This window comes from Salmo trutta, chromosome 23, assembly GCF_901001165.1.
Source record: "Salmo trutta chromosome 23, fSalTru1.1, whole genome shotgun sequence".
In the NCBI taxonomy this organism is placed as follows: domain Eukaryota; kingdom Metazoa; phylum Chordata; class Actinopteri; order Salmoniformes; family Salmonidae; genus Salmo; species Salmo trutta.
In genome coordinates this window covers 40,134,672-40,154,640 of record NC_042979.1, presented here as the reverse complement: position 1 = coordinate 40,154,640, position 19,969 = coordinate 40,134,672, and the positions used below count along the sequence as shown (strand labels likewise).

Sequence of the window (19,969 nt, the reverse complement as noted above, 5' to 3'; positions counted from 1 at the left end):
CTGGCCAAGCCTTTTAGGTAGGGAGATAGGTAGTTGGTAGAGGACTAGACTCATTATGGGACCCCATACTGGTGCAGTTTCCCAGGCAAAGTGTGTTTAAAAGAAAGGCAGGTTGTCCTGGTATACAGCTGAGTGGGTCAGGTGAAAGGCAGATGACACATCACAGACGACAAGAGACACAGCAGCTGTGTTTGTTCTGTGTTCTTTCTTCACTCTCACTCTCTCTCTCTCTCTCTCTCTCTCTCTCTCTCTCTCTCTCTCTCTCTCTCTCTCTCTCTCTCTCTCTCTCTCTCTCTCTCTCTCTCTCTCTCTCTCTCTCTCTCTCTCTCCTCTCAAAGCTCAGATCATGCAAAGACAAACTAACCATATCAATTTGAATCAATCAAGATAAAGACAACTACAAAGCTTTAAAGTTTCACTAAGAACATAGACCTACTCATTCATTCTCTCTCTACCGGTAAAAGTTTCCGACTCCAAAGCTTCACGTTCATGCTAATTGAAGTTTCATTGAATTAAATAGATAAGGACTTTTGTGATAAGGTGTTTGGAGTCTTGCCCCACCACTGTGACATACACAAACACACAGTCGAATGCACGCACCCACCCACATGCACACACAGCACAGGGTCATTCAAGTTCCTCCTGAATGTAAAGGAAATGGGAAGTGCTAGATTATTTTGATTATCTAGTAAAGGAAACTGTCTGTCCTGTCGAGGTATTCCGACTGCAAGTCCAATCAAAACTCATGAACTAACTCACTTGATCGGTAAAGCAGATGTCACAGGAAGAGATCATGGCACTGTCAATTTAGCAATTTAGCTAAATACATCCTCTGGGTCATTTACATGCTAATGTGGGCGGACTAATGAAAGATCTGACATTCAAACTTTTTAAGAATTCAATTCGCCTTCTAAGAAGAAATAATTCAAAGTTATAGATTTAAAGTATCAGAATATGGCAAAATGATTTGTTCTGTGTTGTAGGATTTGTCAGATGAAAACTCAAGCTCCTATAAGACTCTTAATTATTCACACTTGTACATGTAGATAAACTCAAGGTTCAAACCCTGCCAAAGCACTGCAATAGACTAGCGTCCTGTCCAGGGTGTGTACTTGTACATGAAGCTGCTCCTATGAGCCTCTTGCAAGGCAACAACCCAGCTAGCACATTTTGTTCCTTGGAAGTTGTGGGAACATACATTTTTGGTTTCCCATTGTTTCTGGGAACGAAGCCATAAGTTGCTGAATTTTTAAGTTTTAAAACTGAATTTTAAAGTTTTGAGAACGGAAGTGAGATTTTTGCCTGTTCTGGTAACGTTCATTTTTAGGTTGCAGGAAGGTTCTGAGAACGTTTTACTTCGGTTCCCTGAGAGGTTTTATTAACATTCTGAGAATAAAAATTATATGTTATTTGAAGGTAATTAAATAACGTTTGAGAACATGTTTCAATAAGAATTCTAATGTGACTGGCTCAATCAAATTTTTGGGGGAAGGTATTGAAAATCATACCATCAGTACTTCAAAATACCCTTTCATCCGGTGTATACGGTATACTGGCCAAGCCGCTAGCTGCTAGCTTAATTTACCCTTTTTGAACTCCAGGCACAGATTAAAATACATTTGCTTAGGCATTAATTATGCAAACACATGTATTTTTTATTGTGACGCGGCGTCAGTGCGATTCAAACCAATGATCTTCTGTCCTCTATCTATGGAATTAGTCCCCTGCGCCACCAATACATTCAGAACAGATTTCACAACGTATTAACTGTGTGACGTCAGGCCCCTACTCTACAATCACATATCTATAACACTAAATATATGTGTACGTGTGAGTAGAGTGCGTATGTTATCGTGTGTTTGTATTCATGTGTCTATGTTTGTGTTGCTTCACAGTCCCTGCTGTTTCATACGGTGTATTTGTATCTGTTTTTTAAGTCTAATTTTACTGCTTGCTTGAGTTACTTTATGTGGAATAGAGTTCCATGTAGTCATGGCTCTATGTAGTACTGTGTGCCTCCCATAGTCTATTCTGGACTTGGGGACTGAACAGTAGTCCAGGTGCGACAAAACTAGGGCCTGTAGGACCTGCCTTGTTGATAGTGCTGTTAAGAGTGCAGAGCAGCGCATTATTATAGACAGACTTCTCCCCACCCTAGCTACTGTTGTATCAATATGTTTTGACCATGACAGTTTACAATCCAGGGTTACTCCTAGAAGTTTAGTCTCCTCAACTTGCTAAATTTCCACATTATTCATTACAAGATTAAGTTGAGGTTTAGGTTTTAGTGAATGATTTGTCCCAAATACAGTGCTTTTAGTTTTTGAAATATTTAGGACTAACTTATTCCTTGCCACCCATTCGGAAACGAACCACGCTCTCACCAAGCTCTAAGAAACATATGGTTCTCAGAACGTTATGTGCTAGCTGGGTACTGATCGTCCCCAATCACTCAAAACTGTTACACCCTATGCACCAATTGGCTATTGCCTGTTTACCACTCTTCAGTATCTGACTGTACTAACCACTGCTGTCATAACTGACAACTCCACTAACCAGCATATACTGTGTAAAACAGCTTGTCATTTCATCATCTCAATTCTGAATAGTTCTCTAGTGAACTAACTTTGGACGGCTAAGCCCCACGTTGGCAGAAGTGTCTAAAGAAGACTGCATGTTTTGGCAAATGAATATTTTGTACACGGACTCAGTCCGTCCTCTGTTTGTGCTTGGATGAACTTCCCCGGGGCATCCGATACTGGACTGCTATGCACAGCATATCAAAGCCCTGTTGGCCCCCTAAGCCCTGCATCAGGAGTGGTGTGTGTAGGGTTATTTCACACGCACAGCAACACCCTTGTTTGTGAACTGCTGCAGTTGTCCCGGGGAGGGGGTTTGGGGTTTTGCGGGGTGGGTGCAGCTGTGCCCGTTAGCTCAGTGAAACCGGAGAGCGAGCCCCTGGTGCCCCCATTAACCGCCCGCATAGACACACTGTCATCAGCGAGAGGCCGCAGAAGCCCGTCGTCTCGTAGACTTCCAACATCCTCTTTCTACTGGGGTTTCGGGAGGCTAGCCTGAGGCAGAGATGCAGCCCTGGTGGTTAGCCTTTTATTTGGTTAGCTAGCTAGCGCAGAGAGACGTGGAGAGCAGCTGTAGAAGCAATGTGGTCACATCATATACATGAAGTTGCATCCACCAGTGGTGTCTTTCTATCACTACAAGCGTCAATCCTGGCAGGAGGCCCAACCTGCCACACTAACAATGTTTGATTTGTAGACTATTTTGCATATTAGCTAGTCTTACACTACACACAATGGGATTTTTTATTTATTTAAACGCCTCTGACAAATTCTGAAAGTTCTTTGAGAGAACTATCCCTTCAAGCTGTAAACTAAATCTTGCACGCAAAGATTCAAAGTTTAAAAATCATCAAAGAAACATTATACTATTTGGAGCCAGTGCTGCATTTTTACTTAGTTTTTTACTTGTTTATGTGCTGCCATAGACTTCTACCATGGACAGTTGCCTGGGATGTGACATGACTGTTGATGCCAGGGATGCTTTGTCTAAGCAGTGTACTATCAGACAGGAGGTATAGAAAATTGAGAGAGAGAGAGACAGAGAGAGAGACAGAGAGAAAGAGAGAGCAAACTGGTTTCAACATGGCCATTAGCAAAAGGAGGTTTTGGATTCCTCTGAGACTAAACACTGTTAGGGCCTTGATGGCACAGGGATGGGCTTGCACCAATGGCATGCATTGTTGGCTTGGGTTTTTCCCCCTCCCATTTTGCAGTCTTGCCTGTAAAATACTGGATGGGGAAGCTGAGGCAAGAGATGGGGATTTCTGCACAAAGTATTGCAATATACAAATGACCTGCTTTGGGTCTCAAGGACATTGCCCCTGACACCCTTCCACCCTCTGAGTCAGGCAGGAAGTGATGACTCAGTGGGCAGTGGACAGGGCCAGTTTGGACCTGTTTTAATACTTTAAGAATACATCCTTCCCTCCTACTGCCCTCAAAAAAGTCCCGAGAAGGTTTCTGAGATTGGATAGGGCTCATTTGTATCAAAGCATGTCAGATCAGTGACATTTGTATTTTCAATGTGTGACGCTGATCCAACCTTTCCACACGCACAGGTTCTTCTATATCTCCGACGTGATGATTGTGGTAGATTTAGCTTGTTGTAATAGTGTGCGCAGGGGTGGAATTTGGGAAAATAATGTGGGGAACCGTAATGAGGGTCCTGGGACATATTCCCCGGGTAGAGAATTTGCTGCTTATAATGTTGTGCATATGACTTATTCCACATGTTGTTGTGTTACAGCCTGAATTCAACATTTATTAAATATATATTTTTCTCACCCAGCTACACACAACACTGCATAATGACAAAGTGAAAACATGTTTAACATTTTTGCAAATTTTGTGAAAATGAATTGTAGAAATATCATATTTTACGTAAACGTTCACAACCCTGAGGCAATACATGTTAGAATCACCGTTGGCAGCGATTACAGCTGTGAGTCTTTCTGGGTGAGTCTTTGCACACCTAGATTGAACAATATTAACACATTATTCTTTAAAAAATTCTTCAAGCTCTGTCAAGTTGGTTGTTGATCATTGCTAGACAACCATTTTCAATTTTGCCATAGATTGTTAAGCCGATTTATGTCAAAAATGTAACTAGGCCACTCAGGAACATTCAATGCCGTCTTGTAAGCAACTCCACTGTATATTTGACCCTGTGTTTAAGGTTATTGTCCTACTGAAAGGTGTACTTGTCTCCCAGTGTCTGTTGTAAAGCAGAATGAACCAGGTTTTCCTCTAGAAATGTGCCTGTGCTTAGCTCTATTCTGTTTCTATGTACCCTAAAAACCTCCCTAGTCCTTGCTGATGACAAGCATACTCATAACATGATGCAGCCACCACCATGAAGAGTGGTACACAGTGATGTGTTGTGTTGGATTTGCTCCAGACATAACGCTTTGTATTCAGGATATACATGTTTTTTTTAATTTATTTCACCCTTATTTAACAAGGTAGGCTAGTTGAGAACAAGTTCTCATTTGCAACTGCGACCTGGCCAAGATAAAGCAAAGCAGTTCGACACATACAACAACACAGAGTTACGCATGGAATAAACTAACATACAGTCAATAATACAGTAGAAAAAGTCTATATACAGTATGTGCAAATGAGGTAGGATAAGGGAGGTAAGGCAATAAATAGGCCATGGTGGCGAAGTAATTACAATATAGCAATTAAACACTGTAATGGTAGATGTACAGAAGATGAATGTGCAAGTAAAGATACTGGGGTGCAAAGGAGCAAGATAAATAAATAAATACAGTATGGGGATGAGGTAGTTGGATGGGCTATATTACAGATGGGCTATGTACAGGTGCAGTGATCTGTGAGCTGCTCTGACATCTGGTGCTTAAAGCTAGTGAGGGAGATATGAGTCTCTAGCTTCAGTGATTCTTGCAGTTTGTTCCAGTCATTGGCAGCAGAGAACTGGAAGGAAAGGCGGCCAAAGGAAGAATTGGCTTTGGGGGTGACCAGTGAGATATACCTGCTGGAGCGCATGCTACGTGTGGGTGCTGCTATGGTGACCAGTGAGCTGAGATAAGGCGGAGCTTTACCTAGCAGAGACTTGTTGATGACCTAGAGCCAGTGGGTTTGGCGACGAGTATGAAGCGAGGGCCAGCCAACTAGAGCGTACAGGTCGCAATAGTGGGTAGTATATTCGGATGCGACGTCCGTCTTTCGGATGGGATGTCCGTCTTTTGGATGGGACGTTAAACGGGTGTCCTGACTCTCTGAGGTTATTAAAGATCCCATGGCACTTATCGTAAGAGTAGGGGTGTTAACCCCGGTGTCCTGCCCTCAAACCATCACGGTCACCTAATAATCCCCAGTTTACAATTGGCTCATTCATCCCCTTCCTCTCCCCTGTAACTATTCCCCAGGTCGTTGCTGTAAATGAGAACGTGTTCTCAGTCAACTTACCTGGTAAAATAATGGATAAATAAATAAATATGGGGCTTTGGTGACAAAACGGATGGCACTGTGATAGACTGCATCCAATTTGTTGAGTAGAGTGTTGGAGGCTATTTTGTAAATGACATTGCCGAAGTCGAGGATCGGTAGGATAGTCAGTTTTACGAGCGTATGTTTGGCAGCATGAGTGAAGTAGGCTTTGTTGTGAAATAGAAAGTAGATTCTAGATTTAATTTTGGATTGGAGATGCTTAATGTGAGTCTGGAAGGAGAGTTTACAGTCTAGCCAGACACCTAGATATTTGTAGTTGTCCACATGTTCTAAGTCAGAACCGTTCAGAGCAGTGTTGCTGGACAGGCGGGCAGGCGGGCAGCGATCGGTTGAAGCGCATGCATTTAGTTTTACTTGCATTTAAGAGCAGTTGGAGGCCATGGAAGGAGAGTTGTATGGCATTGAAGCTCGTCTGGAGGTTAGTTAACACAGTGTCCAAAGAAAGGCCAGAGGTATACATAATGGTGTTGTCTGCATAGAGGTGGATCAGAGAATCACCAGCAGCAAGAGCGACATCATTAATGTATACAGAGAAGAGAGTCGGCCTGAGAATTGAACCCTGTGGCACCCCCATAGAGACTGCCAGAGGTCCGGACAACAGGCCCTCCGATTTGACACACTGAACTCTATCAGAGAAGTAGTTGGTGAACCAGGCGAGGCAGTCATTTGAGAAACCAAGGCTGTTGAGTCTGCCGATAAGAATGTGGTGATTGACAGAGTTGAAAGCCTTGGCCAGGTTGATGAATACAGCTGCACAGTAATGTCTCTTATCGATGGCGGTTATGATATCGTTTAGGACCTTGAGCGTTGGTGAGGTGCACCCATGACCAGCTCTGAAACCAGATTGCATAGTGGAGAAGGTACGGTGGGATTCGAAATGGTCGGAAATCTGTTTGTTAACTTGGCTTTTGAAGACCTTAGAGAGGCAGGGTAGGATAGATATAGATCTGTAGCAGTTTGGGTCTAGAGTGTCTCCCCCTTTGAAGAGGGGATGGCCGTGGCAGATTTCCAATGTTTGGGAATCTCAGACGGTACGAAAGAGAGGTTGAACAGGCTAGTAATAGGGGACGCAACAATTTCGGCAGATACATTTAGAAAGAGGGTCCAGATTGTCTAGCCCCGCTGATTTGTAGGGGTCCAGATTTTGCAGCTCTTTCAGAACATCAGCTATCTGGATTTGGGTGAAGGAGAAATGGGGGAGGCTTGGGCGAGTTACTGTGGGGGGTGGAGGGCTGTTGATCGGGGTAGGAGTAGCCAGGTGGAAAGCATGGCCAGCTGTAGAAAAATGCTTATTGAAATGTTATAGTGGATTTATCGGTGGTGACAATGTTTCCTAGCCTCAGTGCAGTGGGCAGCTGGGAGGACGTGCTCTAATTCTCCATGGACTTTACAGTGTCCCAGAACTTTTTTGAGTTTGTGCTACAGGATGCAAATTTCTGCTTGAAAAGCTAGCCTTAGCTTTCTTAACTGCCTGTGTATATTGGTTCCTAACTTCCCTGAAAAGATTCATATCACAGGGGCTATTCGATGCTAATGCAGAACGCCACAGGATGTTTTTGTGCTGGTCAAGGGCAGTCAGGTCTGGAGAGAACCAAGGGCTATATCTGTTCCTGGTCCTACATTTTTTGAATGGGGCATGCTTATTTAAGATGGTGAGGAAGGAACTTTTAAAGAATAACCAGGCATCCTCTACTGACAGGATGAGGTCAATATCGATTAGGCTAGGTCGATTAGAAAGGCCTGCTTGCTGAAGTGTTTTAGGGAGCGTTTGACAGTGATGAAGGGTGGTCGTTTGACCGCAGACCCATTACGGATTCAGGCAATGAGGCTGTGATCGCTGAGATCTTGGTTGAAAACAGCAGAGGTGTATTTGGAGGGTAAGTTGGTTAGGATGATATCTATGAGGGTGCCCGTATTTACGGATTTAGGGTTGTACCTGGTGGGTTCATTGATAATTTGAGTGAGATGGAGGGCATCAAGCATAGATTGTAGGATGTCCGGGGTGCATGTCCTAGTTTAGGTCACCTAGCAACACGAGCTCTGAAGATAGATGGGGGCAATCAGTTTGCATATGGTGTCCAGGGTACAGCTGGGGGCAAAGGGTGGTCTATAGCAAGCGGCAACGGTGAGAGACTTTCTGGAAAGGTGGATTTTTTAAAGTAGAAGCTTGAATTGTTTGGGTACAGACCTGGATAGTAAGACAGATCTCTGCAGGCTATCTTTGCAGTAGATTGCAACACCGCCCCCTTTGGCAGTTCTATCTTGTCGGAAAATGTTATAGTTAGGGATGGAAATTTCAGGGATTTTGGTGGTCTTCCTAAGCCAGGATTCAGACATGGCTAGGACATCCGGGTTGGCAGATTGTGCTAAAGCAGTGAATAAAACAAACTTAGGGAGGAGGCTTCTAATGTTAACATGCATGAAACCAAGGTTTTTACAGTTACAGAAGTCAACAAATGAGAGCACCTGGGGAGTAGGAGTGGAGCTAGGCACTGCAGGGCCTGAATTAACCTCTACATCACCAGAGGAACAGAGGAGGAGTAGGATAAGGGTACGGCTTAAGGCTATCAGAACTGGTCGTCTAGTATATTCGGAACAGAGAGTTAAAGGAGCAGGTTTCTCGGCGCGATAGAATAGATTCAAGGCATAATGTACAGACAAAGGTATGGTAGGATGTGAGTACAGTGGATTGAGAGATAATTCCTCTGCCACATTTTTAGCAGTTTTACTTTAGCGCCTTATTGCAAACAGGATGCATGTTTTGGAATATATTTTTATTCTTTACAGACTCCCTTCTTTTCACTCTGTCACTTAGGTTAGTATTGTGGAGTAACTGCAATGTTATTGATCCATCCTCAGATTTCTTATATCACAGCTATTAAACTCTGTAACTGTTTTAAAGTCACCATTGGCCTCATGGTGAACTCCCTGAGCGGTTTCCTTCCTCTACAGCAACTGATTTAGGAAGGACGCCTGTATCTTTGTAGTGACTGGGTGTATTGATACAGCATCCAAAGTGTAATTAATAACTTCATCATGCTGAATGGGATAGTCAATGTCTGCTTTTTTTATTTTTACCCATCTACCAATAGGTGCCCTTCTTTGCGAGGCATTGGAAAACCTCCCTGGTTTTTGTGGTTGAATCTGTGTTTGAAATTCACAGCTCGACAGAGGGACCTTACAGATAATTGTATGTGTGGGGTACAGAGATGAGGTACTCATTCATGCAACTTATTATGCAACTTATTATGTGACATGTTAAGCACATTTTTACCCCTGAAATTATTTAGGCTTGCCATGATAAAGGGGTTGAATACTTATTGACTCAATACATTTCAGCTTTTCAGTTTTAATTTTTCAGTTTTAATTTGTAAAATAAATTATAAAAACATAATTTCACTTTGACATTATGGGTTATTGTGTGTAGGCCAGTGACACAAAATCTCACAAAATGCATTTTAAATTAAGGCTTTAACACAACAAAATGTGGAAAAAGTCAAGGGGCGTGAATACTTTCTGAAGACACTGTAATGTGCTCTTGAGGATCTTTCACATAGAATGTAGTTATGTCTGTCCTGAATATTTCCATCCAATGCACGGTACTAGGTCTTGTCATAAATAGCAATTCAGCTTCATTCTGGAGATATACTGTACATCTAGTTAAAGCTTCTTAAATGTTCTGAAAACTGTACTGGGAAAAGTCTTAGAAGACTTCAAATGAAACAATAGACAGTAAACGATGTTGAATGAAGCCCAATAATTATATGTGGGGAAGCAGTCCGTTTTTTGGGGTTTGCCACACAGATGCCCCACCAAGGAGAAATTCAGAATGGATGAGAAACAGACTCCAAATAAATTCAAAGTGTACCACAGAAGGAAACGTCAGTGGTAGGGGAGTCCAGTGCTTGTCTTCAATTTGGTCCCCTCAGAATGGAAAACAATGCAATAACAACCGTTAGCGGGTCATTTTTTTGTTGTTGCGACCACTTCTATTTGCTGTTGTATATTGATTTATGGTTGAAATATGGTTGAAACACTGTTGACTACTGTCAAGATAATTTTGTTTTTATGTGCAAAGGTAATATCTTCTGAATGGTTACTTTTGACCACTTACTTGACGAAAAGGATACGCCTGGAGCTTGTGGCTCTCCCTTATCATTATTGGTGTCTTGGGATCACAAATAGCAGCAACGGTTTTGGAACCAACAATCTGTTGGCTGAATCCTGTCATTCTGGTAAACTATGAAACAAATGCCATACTGTTTGAGGGAGACGCTTACGTTTTGGGGTTAAATGAGTCAAAATGCTACAGAAATAGAACTTTGGATGATTTGGCATAAGATGTGAAGTCTTGGAGAATGCACACGTCATGGTTTTAATACCTTATACTTGAAAACTAAAGTCACTCTTCATATTCTGTAAGTAACATCATGGAGATACGTCAACGCCAGTATGTCTCTGTTATGAAACGATTAAACAGAGTGGCGTAACCTAATGTTTGATCTTACCACATCGCACCATGTCCAATCATGCCATATTTTTAGGCAACAATTATGAATAGTCGAGAACTTTTCTTGTGACATTATTTCATAACTCAATGAAGCCGCTGACAAAGGCCTTGAGGCCGATACGTAAAGCTTATTTCAAGAACAGTGATACTAACAAAAGCAGTGTGCAGGTTTCTTCTATTTTCATGCACCTGCAAAAAAGATAGCTCAGATGTGCGAGTGCTTTTCGAATTTTGAATAACTCAATGAACAAAAGCATCAGTAGTATTTCACGGTCCGAATTACAGGGCTCTGTGTTGTCATCCTCCTCACCGCTCTGACTTTCTCTGTTCTCATTGACCCTACCGTGAGGGCATACAAGGCCATTCTTTGGGGTTTGGGTGCTCAACATCATGTCAACTCAGGGCCTCTTAAAACCTCTTTTACAAGTGCATTCTCTGGAATCTGTTGCAGTGACTAAAACTAACAAAGCAAATGGATCTAATGGGTGTTGATGGAAAGCAGATGGTTAGTGAGGATTTTTTTGTGCCGCAGTGTCAATTCATGCTGCGAGTGGATTTATTCGCATCCTGTATATTTCTGAAAAGCATTTTTTATGCTACGCATATGGTAATGTTTATGTGGTTTGTATCTTTTTATATTAGTGTGAAGGCAGGGCACTGTGAAGTGCATTTTAACCTCTGTGAACTATGGGTTCTGAATTATGAAGGGCCCTCCGAAGGGACTTTGAGTACAGTACTTAGAGTAGGGTGCCATGAAAGTAAGCCAAATATTAAGCCTGATGGGTGAAATTGAACTTATAGAAGTATTGACAGTGGAACTTTTAATAAGGTTACTAAGAACTGCACTTTGAAGAACACTCCAATGGACTCTTTAAGGGAACTTTGTAGGGAACTCCACTGGAAGGTACAGTGCCTTCAGAAAGTATTCACACTCTTTTACTTTTTCCACATTTCGTTGTGTTACATACAGCCTGAATTTAAAACTGATTCAATTGAGATGTTGTGTCACTGATCTACACACAATACCCTATAATGCCGAAGTGGTCTTTTTTGTTGTTGAATTTTTTACAAATTAATAAAATATGAAAAGCTGAAATGTCTTGAGTCAATAAGTAGTCGACCCCTTTGTTATGGCAAGTCTAAATAAGTTCAGGAGTAAAAATGTGCTTAACAAATCACATATCACATAATAAGTTGCATGGACTCATTCTGTGTTCAATAATAGTTGTTAACATTATTTTTTTAATGACTAACCCATCTCTGTACCCCACACATACAATTATCTGTAAGGTCCCTCAATCGATTAATGAATTTCAAGCACAGATAAATTAATAAATGAGACTTTGGATGATGTATCAATATACCCAGTCACTACAAAGATACAGGTGTCCTTCCAGAGGTGATTTCACCACGAGGCCGATGGTGATTTTAAAACAGTTACAGAGTTTAATGGCTGTAATAGGAGAAAACTGAGGATGGATCAACAACATTGTAGTTACTCCACAATACTAACCTAAATGACAGAGTGAAAAGAAGGAAGCTTGTACTGAATAAAACATCTTCCAAAACATGCATCCTGTTTGCAATAAGTCTGCTTTCCAACAGACACTGGGAGACAAATTCACCAGCAGGACAATACCCTAAATCACAAGGCCAAATCTGCACTAGAGTTGTTAACCAAGGCAAGAATTATTGTTCCTAAGTAGCCTAGTAACAGTTTTGACTTAAACCGGCATGAAAATCTATGTCAAGACTTGAAAATGGCTATCTAGCAATGATCAAAAACCAACTTGACAGAGCTTGAAATTATTTTAAATATTGTACAATCCAGGTGTGCAAAGCTCTTAGAGACTTACCCAAAAAGACTCACAGCTGTAATCGCTGCCAAAGGTGTTTCTAACATGTATTGACTCGGGGGGTTGAATACTTCTCTAATTAAGATATATTAGTGTTTTATGTTTCATTAATTTGTAATAAATGTTCAAATGTTTCTTCCACTTTGACATTACAGAGTATTTTGTGTAGATTGATGACAAAAAAATACAATTTAATCAATTTTAATCCCACTTTGTAACACAACAAAATGTGGAAAAAGTCAAGCGGAGGGGATACTTACTGAAGGCACTGTAAGTGTGTCATTCCCGTGGAGTGGCCACTGGGCCACGTTTACACAGACGCTGTACTAATTGTCTAACAGTGAGGAGCGCTGTGGGGGAATAGACTCACCATCCTGTCCCCACACCACAAGCTGTCACTGTAACCGTAGGCATTCTGACAGCGAGATGAAGTCAAGTACCAGTTTTAATTTGTGTTTGTCGGTTGTTTTTGCACACACATATACACAGACACACACCCCTCACACACACACACACACACACACACACACATACACATACACATACACACACACACACACACAACAATATATATCGAAGGCTTGCGTTTACTTCACCAAGTTACCTATTCAAATGTGTTTATAACAACCGACTACAGGAAAGACAGGACACCAACTCATGAGCAGCTGGATTCTCATTTCTGTCTGCTGTCGTCTCCCAGGTGTAGCTTCCACCCAAGATGGCCGCCTCCTCCTTCCTGTGGCACTACGCGACTATCCTGCTGGCGGTGATGTACTGCTTCTTGCCCCGCTCCACCTCCTCCCTCAATCTGGAGGACCCCAACGTCTGCAGCCACTGGGAGAGGTAGGCCAGACACACCCACAGGGGCCAGACACACCCACATACAGGGACACACCTTCTCACAGGCGTGCATTATTTAACACCACCACAGCTTTAGAGTTACACTCTAGAATTAAGTTAAAGTCTGAGTTGAGTTAAGTTAAAGTCTGAGTTGAGTTAAGTTAAAGTCTGAGTTGAGTTAAGTTAAAGTCTGGGTTGGGGTCAATTACATTCAGTCAATTCAATCAGTAAATGGATCGTAAATGGATCATTATTGTCGCTGTGGACCTTTTCATGAATCGTAATTAAATTACTGGGAATGGAGTTGACCCAAACCCAGATTTAAGTACTTAGCAAGACTCACATTTCTCAATATTGTTTTAGGACAACTTGTTGTTGTTCAGTGCTAATCTCATAACTGTTACTTTTTCCAGAGAACCAAATCAATCAAAACATTTTTACATTTACATTTTAGTCATTTAGCAGACGCTCTTATCCAGAGCGACTTACAGTAGTGAATGCATACATTTCATACAATTTCATAAATTTTTTTTTCCTGTGCTGGCCTCCCGTGGGAATCGAACCCACAACCCTGGTGTTGCAAACACCATGCTCTACCAACTGAGCTACAGGGAAGGCCAAAACAAATGTTATTTGTCACATGCTTCATAAAAAACAGCTGTAACATTGAAATTAGTATTTTATGGGTGCTTTCCAACAATACAGAGAGAAAAATAGAAAAATATTTAAAGAATAATAGCACAAGGAATAAATGTGAGTTGTTTCAGGATACGAGGTGTATGTCGCAACTTTAGTTTTTTATCAAAATGCGTTTAGTTATTTTTTTACCCCTTTTTCTCCCCAATTTTCAATCTTATCTCATCTCTGCAACTCTCCAACGGAGAGGCGAAGGTGGAGTCATGTGTCCTCCTTAACACCCGCCAGATTAACCCGGAAGCCAGCCACATCAATGTGTCAGAGGAAACACCATTCAACTGGCGACCGCGGTCAGGCCGCAGGCACCCAGCCCCCCACAAAAGCCCCACAGGCCAAACCCTCCCCTAACCTGGACGATGCTGGGCCAATTGTGCGCCATCCTATGGGACTCCCGGGTCTGGGACTCCCAGGTCTGTAGTAATGCCCCTAGCAGTGTGATGCGGTGCCTTAGACCGCTGCACCACTCAGGAGGCCCAAAAATGCTAACTTCAGCTAACATTAGCTGGCTGGCTGGCTCGCAAGCTAACGTTACGTGTATTATCTGTATGTAGTAATATTATTCCATTTGCATTGCTAGTTATAGCCTAATGTTAGCTAGCTAATGTTGAACCTGGTTGGTTAGCTACCTGCAGATTTATGCAGGGTAGTAACATCATGAGTTGGGATTATGGTTCACTGTTTAGCTAGCTAGCTACATGCCTGAACAAAATATTCCACTATGCAAGTAACCATTTAAATAGAATGTTCATTATGTCACTGTGACAACTGTCGATAGACGTAGCTGGTAAAATAACTGACGAATTACGAACGCTCAACACCCGTTGTATATGGCCGGTGTCAGTAAACGTTGCCAAAAAAAACAAGTAATTCAATTGTTGCCAGCAACACAGTTGCAGTCACCAACACTCTGGATAACATAAAAACAGTCTAACCAGCGCTGCTAGGGTGAGTAAAATGGTCAGAGTGAGCTGTTCTCTCATTTCTGTCTTTAAGTAGCTAGGAAGCTAGTCAACCATAGCCAGTTAGCTTGGATGCTTGACTGCTGTTTTTGTGGTCAACCCTACTCCTCGGCCAGAGCGTCCAGTGTGCACTCTGAACACTCAGAGAGAAAAACGCTCTGAATTTATGAACGGACAATCTGACAACGCTCTGAGTTTACGAACGCCCAGAGCACACTCTGGCTGTCCAGATAAAATTTTCGAACACACCCGTAGTATAAACCAGCCCTTAGTCTTGAAATCTTTGGTTGTATAGTACATGACCTCACATGCAAATCCTTAGAGTTGGGTGGGGCTAAAGCTTAAGAGGGTGTGAACGATGCTGAATGGGTGTAGACAAAGAAGAGCTCTCTAGTAGGTGTACCAAAACATTCAAGGATAATTTTCTCAAAAGTGAGGTTACAAGTTTATCAACTTTCAAAGTGATTCTTTGTTCCACCTCTACGCAGACGACACCATTCTGTATACATCTGGCCCGTCTTTGGACTCTGTGTTAACAAACTTTCAAATGAGCTTCAATGCCATACAACACTCCTTCCGTGGCCTCCAACTGCTCTTAAACACTAGTAAAACTAGCGGTTCTGACTTAGAACATGTGGACAACTACAAATAGGTGTCTGGCTAGACTGTAAACTCTCCTTCCAGACTCATATTAAACATCTCCAATCCAAAATTAAATCTAGAATCGACTTCCTATTTCGCAACAAGGCCTCCTTCACTTATGCTGCTAAACATACCCTCGCAAAACTGACTATCCTACTGATCCTTTACTTCGGCGATGTCTTTTACAAAATAGCCTCCAACACTCTACTCAACAAATTGGATGCAGTCTATCACAGTGCCATCCATTTTGTCACCAAAGCCCCATATACTACCCACCATTGTATGCTCTCATTGGCTGGCCCTCGCTTCATATTCGTCTCCAAACCCACTGGCTCCAGGTCATCTGTAAGTCTTTGCTAGGTAAAGCTCCACCTTATCTCAGCTCACTGGTCACCATAGCAACACCCACCCGTAGCACACGCTCCAGCGGGTATATTTCACTGGTCATCCCCAAAGCCAACACCTCTTGGCCGCCTTTCCTTCCAGTTCTCTGCTGCCAATGACTGGAACAAATTGCAAAAATCACTGAAGTTGGAGACTTATATCTCCCTCACTAACTTCAAGCATCGGCTGTCAGAGCAGCTTACCGATCGCTGCAGCTGTACATAGCCCATCCAACCAACTACCTACCTCATCCCCATATTTGTTTTTGTTTTTTTTCTTCGCTTTTGCACACCAGTATTTCTACTTGCACATCCTCATCTGCACATCTATCACTCTAGTGTTAATTGCTAAATTGTAATTACTTGCCTTATTGCCTTACCTCCTTACTTAATTTGCACACACTGTATACAGATTTTCTATTGTGTTATTGACTGTACGTTTGTTTATCCCATGTGTAACTCTCTGTTGTTGTTTTTGTCGCACTGCTTTGCTTTATCTTGGTCAGGTCGCAGTTGTAAATGAGAACTTGTTCTCAACTGCCCTACCTGGTTAAAAAAACTTTTTTAAAGCAGAATTGCTTTACCATTGTTCCTTAACTGTAGTGTATGATATGCCATTTTCTAGCTCTGAGTCTCTACTTTTATCCAATGTAAAAAAACACAATTTCAAATTTTGTTACAGAAGACCGAATCGAGCCGGTCGGTCACAAATACACAATGAGTCATGATAACTTGGCTATATACACAGGGTACCAGTGCTGAGTCAATGTGCAGGTAGATATCAAATCAAATCAAATTTTATTGGTCACATACACATGGTTAGCAGATGTTAATGCGAGTGTAGCGAAATGCTTGTACTTCTAGTTCCGACCACACAGTAATATCTAACAAGTAAACTAACAATTTCACAACAACTACCTCATACACACAAGTGTAAAGGAATGAATAAGAATATGTACATATAAATATATGGATGAGCGATGGCCGTGCGGTATAGGCAAGATGCAGTAGATGGTATAGAGTACAGTATATACATATGAGATGAGTAATGTAGGGTAAGTAAAAATTATATAAAGTAGCATTGTTTAAAGTGACTAGTGATACATTTATTACACCCAATTTTGATTTATTAAAGTGGCTAGAGATTTGAGTCAGTATGTTGGCAGCAGCCACTCAATGTTAATGATGGCTGTTTAACAGTCTGATGGCCTTGAGATAGAAGCTGTTTTTCAGTCTCTCGGTCCCAGCTTTGATGCACCTGTACTGACCTCGCCTTCTGGATGATAGCGGGGTGAACAGGCAGTGGCTTGGGTGGTTGTTGTCCTTGATGATCTTTTTGGACTTCCTGTGACATCGGGTGGTGTAGGTGTCCTAGAGGGCAGGCAGTGTGCACCCGGGGATGCGTTGTGCAGACCTCACTACCCTCTGGAGAGCCTTGCGGTTGTGGGCGGAGCAGTTGCCGTACCAGGCGTATATGTTCATATACTGTAGGTAAGGATAAAGTGACTAGGCAACAGGATAGATAATAAGCAGAAGCAACAGCTTATGTGATGAATCAAAAGAGTTAGTGTAAAATGGGTAGCTATTTGGTTAAATATTTAGCAGTCTTATGGCTTGGGAGTAGAAGCTATTCAGGGTCCTGTTGGTTTTAGACTTGGTGCATCGGTATCGCTTGCTGTGTGGTAGCAGAGAGAACAGTCTATGACTTGGGTGGCTGGAGTCTTTGGCAGTTTTTAGGGCCTTCCTCTGACACCGTCTGGAACAGCTGGTACTCTCATGCATGGTTCAATATTTCTTGCCTCAAAGCGAGCATAGAAGTCATTCAGCTTGTCTTGTAGGCTGGTGTCACTGGGCAGATCGCGGCTGGCTTTCCCTTTGTAGTACGTGATACTTTGCAAGCCCTGCCGCATCCAACGAGGGTCAGAGACGGCGTAGTAGGATTCGATCTTAGTCCTGTATTGACATATTGCCAGTTTGATGGCTCGTCAGAGGTCGTAGAGGGATTAGTGTCCCACTTCTTGAAAACGGCAGGTCTATCCTTTAGCTCAGTGTGGATGTTGACTGTAATCCATGGCTTCTGGTTGGGATATGTACATATGGTCACTGTGGGGACGACGCAGTCGATGCACTTATTAATGAAGCCGGTGATTGATGTGGTAAACTCCGTAGTGTTATCGGATAAATCCCGGAACATTATTCCAATCGATGGTAGAAAAACAGCCCTGTAGCTTAGCATCCGCTTCATCGGACCACTTCCGCAGCCAGCCAGCCAGCCTGTTCCAGAGAAAGCAGAACATCCAGAGATTAGGGCCTGTTCCAGAGAAAGCAGAACGTCCAGAGATTAGGGCCTGTTCCAGAGACAGCAGAACGTCCAGAGATTAGGGCCTGTTCCAGAGACAGCAGAACATCCAGAGATTAGGGCCTGTTCCAGAGAAAGCAGAACGTCCAGAGATTAGGGCCTGTTCCAGAGAAAGCAGAACATCCAGAGATTAGGGCCTGTTCCAGAGAAAGCAGAACGTCCAGAGATTAGGGCCTGTTCCAGAGAAAGCAGAACGTCCAGAGATTAGGGCCTGTTCCAGAGACAGCAGAACGTCCAGAGATTAGGGCCTGTTCCAAAGAGAGCAGAGCATCCAGAGATTAGGGCCTGTTCCAGAGAAAGCAGAACGTCCAGAGATTAGGGCCTGTTCCAGAGAAAGCAGAACATCCAGAGATTAGGGCCTGTTCCAGAGAAAGCAGAACGTCCAGAGATTAGGGCCTGTTCCAGAGAAAGCAGAACGTCCAGAGATTAGGGCCTGTTCCAGAGAAAGCAGAACGTCCAGAGATTAGGGCCTGTTCCAGAGAAAGCTGAACGTCCAGAGATTAGGGCCTGTTCCAGAGAAAGCAGAACGTCCAGAGATTAGGGCCTGTTCCAGAGAAAGCAGAACATCCAGAGATTAGGGCCTGTTCCAGAGAAAGCAGAACGTCCAGAGATTAGGGCCTGTTCCAGAGAAAGCAGAACGTCCAGAGATGCCAACTCGTTGAAGTAGAAATTGTCATCCAAATTGAGGTTAGTGATAGCGGTTCTGATGTCCAGAAGCTGTTTTGGGTTATAGGAAATGATGGCAGAGACATTATGTATAAAAATGTTTTACATCAGCGGAAAAAAAACACAAAATAGCAGAATTGGTTTGATTTGATTTGATATCATATTAATTTTGCAATTCGTGTGATATGCTACGAATCCAATTTGTGCAATAGGTTACGAATTTGTTGTGCTTAAGATCCCGGAGTCCATCTTTGAGGGAAATCCATTAAAAGAGATTGAAAAGAACAAAGGTGGAGGCAGCTTTCCCAGCTAGATTCACTTTCACTGGCTAATCTGGAGCAACAGCTGCAGCCTTTCAGGAGCTGAGGGGGAGAGGAGAGAGAGAGGTTGCAGAACAGCTCCCACAGACTGTTGGGGCAAGTGTGTGTGTGTGTGTGTGTGTGCGTGCGTGTGTGCGTGCGTGCGTGCTTTAGAGCTGGGACGATAAATTATCGACACCGATCACTTATCGCAGGCACTTTGCTGATATGGTTCATTATGATAAGTAGCCTACAGTAGAGAAATGTAAAGTTTGAAATGAAATAGCTTTGCTATAATGTGTGATTGTTAATGGGACAATCGATGGCTCCAACCATCTAACTAGTAGTAGTAGTAGTTAAAATAATGATAGATAAAAAACTGTGCTGTACATTAATGTTATAAAGCTATTGTTCTATTTATCGTTATTGCATCAATTCAATTGCTGTCTTAGGTCTCTATGAAGTGTTGTGGTGTCTGTGTGTGTGTGTCTGTAGTGTGTGTGTGTGTGTGTGTGTGTGTGTGTGTCTGTGCCTGTGCCTGTGCCTGTGCCTGTGTCTGTGCCTGTGCCTGTGCCTGTGCCTGTGCCTGTGCCTGTGTCTGTGTCTGTGTCTGTGTCTGTGTCTGTGCCTGTGTCTGTGCCTGTGCCTGTGTCTGTGTCTGTGAGTGTGAGTGACCATGCAATTCACCTGTCTCCTCACATCCATT

General features: G+C 42.6%; 1 protein-coding gene across 1 annotated transcript in view; it reads left to right on the top strand.

Moving 5' to 3' along the window:
* megf10 (multiple EGF-like-domains 10) overlaps nt 1-19,969 on the top strand; it is a 101,091-nt gene that overhangs the window by 11,240 nt on the left and 69,882 nt on the right. Inside the window, exon 2 of the mRNA XM_029710297.1 lies at nt 13,120-13,262. Within this exon, the coding sequence (XP_029566157.1) occupies nt 13,138-13,262 (125 nt within the window). The 5' untranslated portion in view covers nt 13,120-13,137. The remainder of the gene's footprint in view (nt 1-13,119; nt 13,263-19,969) is intronic.